General features: G+C 38.7%; 1 protein-coding gene across 1 annotated transcript; it reads left to right on the top strand.

Annotated features, from left to right (window-relative positions):
- Positions 1 to 8,783: 8,783 nt before the first annotated feature.
- LOC131545935 (uncharacterized) lies at positions 8,784 to 12,369 on the top strand. The gene is made up of 6 exons (XM_058785175.1): positions 8,784 to 8,924; positions 9,102 to 9,404; positions 9,597 to 9,857; positions 10,041 to 10,115; positions 11,787 to 11,827; positions 11,955 to 12,369. Exons 1-6 carry the CDS (start codon positions 8,801 to 8,803, stop codon positions 11,958 to 11,960), a joined length of 810 nt encoding a protein of 269 aa, XP_058641158.1. The 5' UTR covers positions 8,784 to 8,800; the 3' UTR covers positions 11,961 to 12,369.
- Positions 12,370 to 13,293: the final 924 nt, after the last annotated feature.

Raw genomic sequence — 13,293 nt, 5'->3', positions numbered from 1 at the left:
CCTTCTTTGATGCATTTACCAAGGGTGCCGATATTTTTGGCCACGACTGTATATATATAAAATATAATACAAATAAATTACGATACATTTTCACAAAACCTACTACTTGATTTTACTTTTGACCAAGATTTGGGTAAAGAGTAGAGGATGCTTTTTTTTTTTCTGTTACAGTTTTTTTTACAGTCGCTATGACATTTTTTCCAATACTTCTAACAATTTTCCTAAGCTCTTAATACACCAACACACAATTGACAAAACAGTTAATATCATGTTCAAAATCACATACTGCAAACTAAACTCTAACACTAATTTTCAAAATACAATAATATACTAACACAATACACTACATTTACCTAAACACTGCAAACATGTCTCAAAATCAAATTAGTAATCCAAAACACTAACACGTTCTCTTCCAACAGGAACATTTAGTCGATCATAGCACAATATCTGTAACGGACAAGACAGAGGCGTGCAGATCCATTTGCAGGTTTTATTGAACACAGGTAAACAACACAGTCAATACTTAGGGCTAGGCAGAGGCAGAAACGATATCCAGGCTGAGGTCAGGGCAGGCAGAAAATGGTCATAAACGAGAAACAGTCCAAGGTCATGGTAGCCACACGAACACTCAGGACAGAAGGACAGCAAATCAAGACTTCGTGCCGGAATAGACCGTGCGAGTGGTTTATATTCAGGTCCGTAAATGTGGTGCAGGTGTGAATGTTGATGAGCTGCAGGTATGACTGAGAGATAGTGTGATTAGCAAATGCAGTGCCGGCTGGGGAATATAATATGGGGTGTAGTGCAATGTCCATGTGCTGCGAGAGCGACCTCGTGTGGCTGATGAGTGGAAGGTCCTGGGCTGGATCATGACAATATCATAAAAACACTAACATCAAATGGAATTACAGAAACTGTATTATTTTAGGTGTCAGGTCTGATCTTACAGTAATACAGTATTGATCATAGATTGTGTTTTACACTACAGTTTGTTTTTCTTTTTGGTTTTTAAATGCATGTATTTTGTCTTATTGCTGCAGAAATTCAATACAAAATTTGAATGACCCATCTCAGAGTAGCTTTATAGAATGAACGGTTTATGGGAGAAAAAGAGACTGAGACAGAATTGCTGCAGTAAAGGCTTTATTTGCAACAGGACATTAGAAAAACAAGAAAGAAAACAAGAATGCATGAAAAGAAAAGATATGCAATATTCTGTCATTTATTATGTGAAAGTACAAAATATACAAACAGAAAAAAGCACAGAAGAATTATAAATAAATGTAATCTAATCTGCCCGGCCTTCTGCATTTGGCCACATGTTCTCATCCACCTCACACCTGATATCTTCTCTGGTAAGGCATCTTGGGAAGAATCTTTTGGTATGCCTTATCCTTCCTGGTATTGTTCAGCTGTGATGTCATGGCATTCAGCATCCATTGCATCCTGGAGGGACATTTGGTCCTGTGGACGATGGTCAAAAACCTTCCATCTCCAGGCTCAGAAAAACTTTTCAATGGGGTTGAGGAAAGGGGAGTAAGGGGCAAGGAAAGGAGACATCATTCTCGAATGGGTGTCAGACCAGGCTCTGACTGCACTGGGAATGGTGGAATGCCACATTGTTCCATGTGATCACATATATTGGCAAGTGGTCTCCCACCCGTCCCCTTTCTCTGGCACCAGTCTGTGCAGATCTTCTAAAATATCCAACCCGATCTCATAAAAGTGCATATAAATAGTACGCCAAATAAAAATGAAAACTCGTGGTATTGATGGGTAGGATTAGGGTTGTGGGGTAGATGCGTATTATATGCACGTGAAAACTGCGTTTTATATGCACGCCAAACACGTTTGTATCATATATACGCCAAAGTCCATTTTTCCGTATCAATACCATGAGTTTTCATTTTTATTTGGCATACTATTTATATGCACTTTCATGAGACCGGGCTCAAACTATCACATTTACAGTTTTTTCTGATGGCTTAAGCACATTTTTTGTAACTATTGGCTATTTTTGCAAAACTCTACACACAAATAAGAAAACCCTTCACCAAATCAGCAAAACATTGTAGTTTTCTTGCAAAAGCTAATAAACCTTGCTTAACTCTTCAAACCTTCGTAAAAATGGTATTTTCGTATCAAACAGTTAACACAAGCCATCACATTAATAAGCACACAATGCACCAACTACACACTGATGGTATGAATAAAAAACACATCTGGCTTTTGCTTTCTCTGTGCACAAGGTAGGCTATGTCAGTTTGAGGTCATACTTTTGTCATAGTTCTGTAAACATAGAGGGATCCAAACTTCAAGTACTGGTGTTTATTTACACACATCAAAACAAACACAAGTGTTTTTTTCCAAGTCAAAACAAAATAGTAATTTCACTGAGAAAAAAAAAGAAATCAGTCTACATCGTGTCGTCTCTCTGGGTCCGGCCACAAAATTTCGTCTACATCACATGCAATGTCCTCTAGTCCAAGGCACCGGGGAAAATATCTTCTGGAATGGTGTATTCAGGCCTGACATGATGCCTGGTCAATATCCCCACATGCCTCCTCCATTGCCTGTAAAAGGGCTATGTGTTGATGGGGATGATGGTCATAGACCTTCCAGCGCCAGGCAGAGAAGAACTCTTCAATTGGATTCAAGAATGGAGAGTATGGGGGGAGGTTGAGTACAGTGAAGAGTGGGTGATCTGTAAACCAGTTGCGGACCAAAGCAGCCCTATGGAAACTAACATTGTCCCATATGATGACGTATCTGGTCTTCTCTGGTCTCTGAACATTAGTGAGCATGTCATGTAAAGGTGTCCAGGAATGTAATAATGTGTGCAGTGTTATATGGGCCCAGGGTTGCATGATGGTGAACAACACCATTTTGACTTATAGCTGCACACATAGTTATGTTACCACCACGTTGTCCTGGGACATTGATTATGGCACGGTGTCCAATAATGTTCCTGCCACGTCTCCTTGTCTTAGTGAGGTTAAAACCAGCCTCATCCACAAAAAACTGCTCATGACCCATGACATCTGCCTCTAGCTCCATCACTCTCTAGACAAGACAAAACAAATTTAGCACCGCAGGCCCATGCACAGCACTACAGTATGCACTTCCAGATTCAGTACCAATGATACTATAGCTTACCTGCACATAGTCATATCGCAGCTGTTTTACACGTTCACTGTTTCTTTCAAAAGGTACTCTGTAGATTTGTTTCATTCGGATTCTGTTGCGGGAAAGTACACGTCCTACAGTTTTTTTCAATTGTTTACACGCAATTTTAAAAACCAGGTTCTCTTTTTCCAAATATAAGCACAATTATCCAAACACCATACTCAATTTGCATAATTCCAAGATTGTTTGCAAAATGACACACTTCAGTCAAAACATATACACATATTTGTGAAAATGCTATTAGTTTTTATTTAACCAACACAGTCCTCAATGATCAGACACTATTGCAGCCAGTTTCACACTGCTGTGATAAATAAAAAACACATTTGTAAAAAAACCAATTTTAGGAAATAGCATGTGCTAGATTTTTGGCCAGACATTGTTATGTAAGGGATCATTTAGATGGGAAAAATATTGTGACAAACCCACAACATTCTTCATGATTAGTTTGAGATATAGGGAGAATGTACACAAATAGGCCTATAAAACTTACAAAGCACTGCACAACACTGATGCTGCTGACTGAATATTTCAAGTATTTATTTCAATACTTACAATATTTCTTACCATAATCAGTTACAGTAATCAACCAACAATGAAATCAATGAAACATAAAATCTGTAGACAAATAAAAATTACTGCATGAATTACAGTACATACACTTTGACTCTGAAGAAAAGTAAAGTAAACAGAAATCTACTGTAAAAGCAACAAGAATACTGTAACTATTCATCTCTCCGTCTGGCTGGATCAGGCCATAAGATTTCATCCACATCACAGGCTATGTCTTCATTGGCAAGGCACCGTTGGAAGAATCGCCTTGTGTGACGAATCCACCCCTGCACAGAAGCTGCTTCAATAAGATCACAGGCCTGCTCCATGGCCTGAATGAGGGGCAAACGGTCATAGGGCCGCAGGTCGTATACCTTCCACCACCACGCTGAAAAAAACTCTTCTATAGGATTCAGGAAGGGGGAGTATGGGGGAAGGTATAAGACTTCAAAATCAGGGTGATCATGGAACCAATTCTGGACCAGAGCAGCCCGATGGAATGAGACATTGTCCCAAACGACAATGTACCGCATATGGTCCACTTGGTGTAATGCTGTGACAATCTCATGCAATCGGTCAAGAAATGCAAGAATTAGATTTGCATTATAGGGTCCCAGATTTGCATGGTGGTGGAGGACCCCATTTTGTGTGATAGCAGCGCAAATGGTGATGTTACCCCCTCGCTGCCCTGGCACATCGGTGATTGCCCTGTGTCCAATTACATTTCTCCCTCTTCTTCTTGTTTTCGCAAGGTTAAATCCAGCCTCATCCACATATATAAATTCATGTTGAATTTCTGCTGCATCCATTTGCAAGACTCTCTGAAACACATTAAAGACAATAAGATGCTATTCAATATCTATTGGACAGTATTTTTTTTGTGACAGAACATTATGAGCAGTGCACAATACCACACCATAGTAAGATGAACAATACATACCTCCACATACTCATTGCGCAGATGTTTCACTCTCTCTGAATTTCTGTCAAATGGTACCCGATACAGTTGCTTCATGTATATTTGATTTTTCTTTAGGATTCGACCTAATGTTGACAGAGAGACTCGTTGAATGTTACTGAAAATATTGTCATCATTGATGATATTGGCTTGGATTTCGCAGCCTGATACAATTATTGGCCAAAACCATGTTCACAATGGCAGCCTCTTGTGCACGAGTGAACATAGGGCCCCTTCCACCTTGGTGTCCTCTACCCTCAATCCTATGTAAAAAAAAAATATATATATATATATAAAATACATATGCAGCCTACTGTCAAATGTCACAGTAAACATTATTAGTACAGCAAGCTTCAGTTTCAATATACTGTGTGGTTAGCTTACCTGTTTTCTCGATGAAATGTCCGAATTACTGACTCAACAGTATTTCTGCTGAGATTTGGTTGAACTCTTTGTCCAGCTTCCATCAGTGTCAGTCCATGGTTGATAACATGGTCAATATGTGTTGCACGGATTTCTCGAGTCAAATTTGGTCCTCGTCTTCTTTGTTCAGGTTCTATCAACCCTTCAAGTCCTTCTCTACCTCTTCCTCTATTTCCTTCTCTTCCTCCTTCTCCTCTTCCTCTACCTCCTCTTCTTCTACCAAGGCCTCTTCCTCTACCTCCTTCTCTTCTTCTACCAAGGCCTCTTCCTCTATCTCCTTCTCCTCTTCCTCTATCTCCTTCTCCTCTTCCTCTACCGCCTTCATCTCCTCTTTGAGCTCCCCCTCTCATTCTCACTCTTCTTCTTCTTCTTCTAACTCCTTCCATTTTTGTTGAAGACAGGTGAACTCACCTGCTGCCTTTTATAGCACAACTGAGTGCTGCGTTTTCAAATTAGCACATGTGTGCTTCCACACCTGGTGGTTGTGATTATCCAATTCGTTCATTAGTGTGGTCATTGGCAATCCAGTGCTTTGTAATGACAAGGAAGTAACCTCACAATCCTTATCTGTGTCTAAGGTGTGAAAATGTGTGTAGAGTTTTACAAATCACTGTGTGCAATGTCCTCTAGTCCAAGGCACCGGGAAAATATCTTCTGGAATGGTGTATTCAGGCCTGACATGATGTCTGGTCAATATCCCCACATGCCTCCTCCATTGCCTGTAAAAGGGCTATGTGTTGATGGGGATGATGGTCATAGACCTTCCAGCGCCAGGCAGAGAAGAACTCTTCAATTGGATTCAAGAATGGAGAGTATGGGGGGAGGTTGAGTACAGTGAAGAGTGGGTGATCTGTAAACCAGTTGCGGACCAAAGCAGCCCTATGGAAACTAACATTGTCCCATATGATGACGTATCTGGTCTTCTCTGGTCTCTGAACATTAGTGAGCATGTCATGTAAAGGTGTCCAGGAATGTAATAATGTGTGCAGTGTTATATGGGCCCAGGGTTGCATGATGGTGAACAACACCATTTTGACTTATAGCTGCACACATAGTTATGTTACCACCACGTTGTCCTGGGACATTGATTATGGCACGGTGTCCAATAATGTTCCTGCCACGTCTCCTTGTCTTAGTGAGGTTAAAACCAGCCTCATCCACAAAAAACTGGTCATGACCCATGACATCTGCCTCTAGCTCCATCACTCTCTAGACAAGACAAAACAAATTCAGCACCGCAGGCCCATGCACAGCACTACAGTATGCACTTCCAGATTCAGTACCAATGATACTATAGCTTACCTGCACATAGTCATATCGCAGCGGTTTTACACGTTCACTGTTTCTTTCAAAAGGTACTCTGTAGATTTGTTTCATTCGGATTCTGTTGCGAAGACACGTCCTAATACAGAAATGCTCACATTGTGTATGTTTTGGAAGGTGGTGTCATCCTCAATTATGCGCTGCTGAATTTCTCGTAGCCTTATGGAATTATTTGCAATCACCATATTGACTATATGGGTTTCTTGTTCTGCAGTGAACATTCTTCCTCTGCCCCCAGCATCTGGTCGTCTAGCAATTCTGTAAAGTAACAATTTCAGTATTTTTACATCTATGGTATTGTTGTGTTTCTCATTAGAATATGGCAGTGCTACAAATCTTAGTGAAAAGTGACTATACTAACCGATTCTCATTTCGAAATGTCCTTATGATGCTTGCTACAGTGTAGCGGCTCAAGTTAGGCTGAACCCGTTGGACAGCTTCCCTCAGGGTCATTCCATGGTTGATTACATGGTCCACTATTGTAGCTCTGATGTCATCAGTAATTCTATTTCTTACTCTTCTTACCCTTCCTCTTCCTCTTCCTCTTCCCCCTCCTCGTCCTCCTCTTGCTCCTCCTTGTCCTCTTCCTCTAACTTCACCTCCTTGTCCTTGTCGTCCTCTTCCTCCTCCTCTTCCTCCTACTTCTTCACCTCCACGTCCTCGTCCTCGTCCTCGTCCTCTTCCTCTTCCTCTTCCTCTTCCTCTTCCTCTTCCTCCCACTTCTTCACCGCCACGTCCTCTTCCTCGGCCTCCTCTAATTCTCACTCTTCTCACTCTTCCTGCTCCCTCCATTGTACTCCACACGGACAGCTTACCTGTAGCTTATTTATAGTGCTTAGGCTGATTGCAAAGTGAACTAATTATCTAAAACAGTTTTCACATGTGACAGTGTGCCAGACAGTTGGCAAAATAGTGTAAATAATATCCATAAATGTGTATAGTTTTGCTAGGAGTGTGTTGATCATTTGGAAATTGAGTGTAAAGCAGTGAGTTGTGTTTACAGTTCCGCAAAAAGAGTGCTGTGCAGTGGATTGTACCTACAGTTTTGCAAAGTGTGTGTTACAAAATTGCAAACTGAGTGCAAAGCAGTGTTTGTGCTTTTAGTTTTGCAAACTCAGTGAGTGGTTTTGCTATAAGTATTAATAGTTTTAGAAATTGTGCTATAAGAATCACAGTTAGGGTTTAAGCATTCAGAAAAAACTGTAAGCAGGTGTGCACTTTTCCACACAAGATCAACCCAAAGAGGTCTTCTTTTACTGTATATCATATGGTCATGCAACTGAAAGAACCTCAACACCTGAGTATGTTTCCTAGATGGGAATCAGCTGTAATTTCTATATTTGCTTGGCTTCAATCACCTGTTTCTCATTAGCAATGGAATAAAATACAAGGGACATATTTGTGATTCAATTCACAATATGAACAGCTGCTCACTTTGACTTTAGCCTATAAGTTAGTTTTAGAACATGATGTTATCTGTTCTGACATACAGAGTGAAAGCATTTGAAAATTTGGCAGTAAAATTACATTGTTTTGGTCTTGGTTGAGCTTGTGTGTGAAAGAAGTTCAAGCATTTTAAATTTGTGTTAACTGTATGCATTTTGTGTCAAAGCAACAAGACATGTGTTAATTGTATAGCCTACACATACAGATGTTGTGCTAACTGTGTTAAGAGTTTAGGAAAATCGTTAGAACTACTGGAAAAATTGTCATAGCGATTGTAAAAAAACTGTAAATTTAGATACTGACACAAAGGGGTTGTTTTATGTTAAACAATAAATAAAATATTATTAATTCGTTATTTATTTATAAAATCCTCTGTCAACAGTAAAATGTGTAAAGGCTTTTATTTAAAGCAAAAAATTTAAATTCAGAAGGAAATGTAGGGAGACTTTAGGGAAGTATGAAGACAAAACATGGTTATTAAAAACTCAAAAGTATTTCAAATAGTATTTAATACATATTATATTGTGTAACACACATACACGCAAACAGTTTGCTTTACACCTTCAGTTTAAAAGCATAAACAGGGCACATTTAATCATTTAACTGAATTGTATTTTTGCATCTTTATTGACTGCCATTCAAACGCAACAGAGCGCCCCCTAGCGAGCAAGATCTGCCCTGCTATGATCTTTTAAGGTCATATTTCATGCGTTATCTAGTGCATAATGTAGGCCCTGGTTGCAAGTCTTCCTAAACACTGATGATGTCAGACATCAAACATTTGCCATGAACATACACAAGACAGCAGCAGCTGCAGCTGCAGCCAACCAATAGTGGCAGTGCTGCATGTTTGCGGTTTCTGTGTTTTCAAACTTCCTCTCTGCACTCTGTTCTTACACCTCATCGTAGATGTGTAATAGACATTCTGAGCAACAAAAAAAGTGCATTAAGGTAATAATAAGAAAAATGCCTCTACGACGCTTGATGCTGATCACCATCTGCGTCGTGTTCATCACAACAGAAGCTGTTTCAGGTGCATATTTTAACCTTTTATTGAAGATGGAGCAAAATCTGTTTCTGTCGACTCTAAAGCTGTTGGGTTTTAAACCATATAATAGTATAACCCAACTGTAATTATATATGATTATGCAAACGAATGTAGTGAATGAATGAGACTTGTTTGTTGAACGTTGTCTAAATCTCTCATTAGATGAAAATGTGAAGAAAGCAGTGGGTGATGAAGTCTCTTTTCGTCCAACCAACATCGATCCTCCTGTCAGCAGCATTACATGGAAACACAAAAACAGCAGTGGATTTGTTGTCAAGGCGATTGAATGGGATGCTGATGATTATGTTTTTTCCACCCCGAATCAGAGATTCAAAGGCATCACAGCTCTTGATGAGAAAACTGGACAAATCACTTTAACTTATTTAACTGTCAAACATAGTGGTCTTTATACCATTGACATCAACAGTAAGGAGATGCAACAAAGATTCAGCTTGGAAGTTATGGGTGAGTGGATGTTGATTATATTGCTTAATACCATTCAGTGGTACTGAATGATTGTCACTGTATTGTGGCAGTACCAGAGTACAGCAAGAATACCATGGTATACATGTCCCAAACAGACATGATAAACAATGGTGCTTGTTATGATTTGTATTAAAATGCAGTCTTACGATTTTCATCCTTCATCTTTCACAGAGCGGGTCCCTAAACCTGTGATAAAAATCAAGAAGGTCAAAGGTAACCCTGATGTTGTGCATTTAATATGTGAGTACAGTGAACCGATCATCTGGAGGAATTCTTCTGGAGAAATACTGATCGGCTCACTGCACCATCCAAAAGGAGAGTTCATCACAGTTGAATTTACAGGAAATCCTGATAACTTCTACACATGCACACTAGGTAACGGCGTTAGTACTGAGACCAGTGATCCAGTCTATGAGCGAGATCTGATTCAAGGTAGGACAGTGATTTACTTAAACATCATTTACTAAAGAAGTTGCATTCAAGTATTTACATTCACACTTAAAAATATCTGAATGTCATTGCATTAGTCCACCCGAGGACTTAAAAAAATTGCAGTGTCATTTAAATGTGTGTGGTCTTGTATTTGTTTTATAAGCTTAACGTTTTTTTCAATAGATTTATGGGGATTTGTCATTGTTTCAGTCAGCATGGTTTTTATCATGCTTTTCCTGTTTATACCGCCTTGTCATGGTAAGAATACTATTGTGTTTTATCTTTTAAATGTATCTCTTTCTTTTGGGCTTATCAGTTGCTTAAAACTTAAAACGAACATTTTAAAAATGTAATGGTAGCCATGTCACATATTTTGGTAACACTTTACAATAAAGGTACTAATACCTGAATTAATACTTAATACTTCATCATACTTATCATGAACTCATGATTAGTGAAGACAAGAGTTAATCATGAACAGTGTTGGAGAAAATTACTTTTAAAAGCAATGCATCACAATATTGCGTTACTCCATAAAAAAGTAACTAATTGTGTTACTTTTTATGGAAAGTAATGCATTATGTTACTTTTGCGTTACTTTTTTTCAGCTGGGCTGGCCTTGCTTGTTTGTTTTAATAACAAAAAAAAGTTATACTTTTGGCAACTATAAAGGCCCTTTCACACCAAAAGTGAAATCAATAAGCCTCAGGCTGAAAGAAGATCCTCTGCACTTACTCCCAATTTCTCGCAACACGGGAACAGGAGAGATGTCAGTGAATAAATGGGACAACAAAGTAACTCAGATATTTCAAAGTAAATTTAAAAGTAATGTGTTACTTTAGTTAGCCTACTTGAAAAAAGTAATCTGATTACATAATTTGCATTACTTACCCAACACTGATCATCAATCAATCAAGAGCTATCCTTAACTACGACCGGAGTCATACAGATTCATGCATGAATAGCAGCCTTAAAAAAGTACATGTTTGACAGTTAGTCGTGGCCTAATGGTTAGGGAGTTGGGCTTGTAACCTGAAGGTTGCTGGTTTGATTCTTGCGCTGGCAGGAATTGAAGGTGGGGATTGTGAATGAAAAGCACTCTCTCCACCTTCGATACCATGACTAAGGTGCCCTTGAGCAAAGCACTGAACCTCAAATTTGGCACTGGCTGCCCACTGCTCTGTGTGTGTGCATTTGTTCACTACTCACTGCTGTGTGTGTGCACTTGAATGGGATAAATGCAAAGCACCAATTTTGAGTATGGGTCAACATACTTGACAATACATCACGACTTAACTTGATGCATTAATTAACATTTAGGGGTCAACTAAATCAAACAGTCTCTATAAAAACATTAAATGTAAACAATTTATTGTCATAATGTGAACTATATTGACATCTGCAACTTCGTCATAAACTTTACTGGATGACGTAGGATTAGTTTGTCATTATTTTCACCGATCTTCCTTAAAGTGTAGAAAATTCTAAATACACAACTACTGAAGTTAAAAGATTCTTTCCCTTTAAACTCAACTGCAACTTATGCACAGTTAAAACTTAAAAGCTAAAATAAAATAAAAAACATTTGTGGAACAGTTCCTGAAGAATTGGTTATCAAAAAATAACCAACAGGGAAAAAAATTACAATACAACTTGAAATGCCAGCATTACTCTCAAATACACATGTACTAGCACAACTACTATTCGGCCCAGTTAATTGGTGCTGTGTGGCTTTTCAAAAAGTCAGAGAGTGGAGGTACAGTATCACCATTGTGTCTGCATGGAGAGTGAACTGTACTGATAGTTTTCTTTTTTTTTTCTTTTTTTATACACAATAATAAAAGCTCATGAATTCTTCTAAATAGGAATAAATAGAGTCAATTACTCATGTTGGCTGTAAATGACTGTCTGTCTCTGTTGTTATTGAAGATTATTGTGCTGATTGCTGCAGGAGACGCAAGACTTCCCAAGTAAGTTTATTTATTAATTCCTTGTGAAAAATATTAAGCAGCATCACAGGCAAATCAAATAGAGACTATGATCAACTTTAATTATGATTTAAAATGCACATTAAAAGATTGTCATTTTTTTCATCAGAAATGACATTCGTGAGCAAGTGACCGCTGCTGCTACCTGCCACACAGTTCTGCTCATCATGGGCCCTTGTGTCCCTTCAGTTGCATCGCCACATGTGGATCTTCTCGAAATCATTTGCATGGTCATCGGCTCTAAATCCCAAGCAACTGGAGCTCTTAACCATCTGTGCCTACATAATTTTGTCTGTTTTTGTTTCTCTTTGACCTCTGCTGTCCCGTGCAGATGGTATTTGAACTCCATCCTCTAATTCTGAATATAAATCTACTGTTACATTTATTTTAAAGGAAGGACAAGATGAGAATCTCTTGCAAAACTTTTTTTTTTTGGCCAAGATTGGGGTGGAGAGTAGAGCAGGCATTTTTTATGTACTGAGAAGAGGAGAGAAACTTAAATAAATGTGCCATCTGGAGCAAGATCCAACTGTTGTAAACTCTGTGGACTGAAGTTAATATGTGAGTGTGTGGTTGGTTTTGCCTTGTGCCACTCAAAGTGTGATTTTATGATACGAAGATAACAGACTGTAAACAATTGTCTTTGGAGGTGGGTAGCAGTTTTTGAAGGGAGTTGGACAGGAAGTACCGTATGTTTACACGAAGATTGTACACAAAAGGGAAATGTTTTTCCTTTACGTTTGTGAAAAGATTTGCATGCAGAAGACAATGTTGTCAAAATGATCCCTGTTCAAACGGATCCACGAAAACGACTAAAAACGCTGTATTGTGCATGCCAGGCCAGTAGTTGTCACTGTGCCTGTGTATTTCTATAGATTTACAACATATGTGCATCACCGTTTTCACAAATTCGCGTTTTGTGAATTTCACAGACAGGCCCCCAAACTGCCGCTGTTGTATAAATGAATGGCCAAAATGCATTTTTAGTTTGTGGTGTTGTGTAAACACCCCCTGATTATTCCATATTCAATTTTTTGTTTACTACCTAAAGAACTTGTCTTTTCCATACTGTAGTGTTGTAATTGTAGTGCTGGAACTGAGACAAGAAGTCCTCTGGTCTTTCTTGAAGCTTAGTTTACTTTCATTGTTGTAAATTTTAACTAGCCTATTTACATTTTACAGTCTATACAGTCACTGTTAGGCTATGTACTATACCAACCCAGTCTCATGGGAAAATGTAACTATTTTACGATTTTGTATGAATTTGTAATAGGCCTATGCGAATCGTAACATACAATTTTTAGTAAAAGCATCTAACCCAACTCCTAGCCTAACATAACCCTCTCTGGGGCATGAGCAGATTTAGCCACTAATTCACTAAAATGTAAAACTGTTACAAATTGCTATGAGATTGTGTTGGTTATACACATTTTCAATTTGAAAATCAC

Source organism: Onychostoma macrolepis, chromosome 08, assembly GCF_012432095.1.
Source record: "Onychostoma macrolepis isolate SWU-2019 chromosome 08, ASM1243209v1, whole genome shotgun sequence".
NCBI classification, from domain to species: Eukaryota; Metazoa; Chordata; class Actinopteri; order Cypriniformes; family Cyprinidae; genus Onychostoma; species Onychostoma macrolepis.
This window is presented reverse-complemented; position numbering and strand designations above follow the sequence as displayed.

Bases quoted from the DNA above. Each gene is read 5' to 3' on its own strand.
- LOC131545935 (XM_058785175.1), top strand. From the start codon at position 8,801: ATGTGTAATAGACATTCTGAGCAACAAAAAAAGTGCATTAAGGTAATA. The intron at 8,925-9,101 runs GTGCATATTTTA...ATCTCTCATTAG, and splicing joins CACAACAGAAGCTGTTTCAG to ATGAAAATGTGAAGAAAGCA. The intron at 10,116-11,786 runs GTAAGAATACTA...TTGTTATTGAAG, and splicing joins GTTTATACCGCCTTGTCATG to ATTATTGTGCTGATTGCTGC.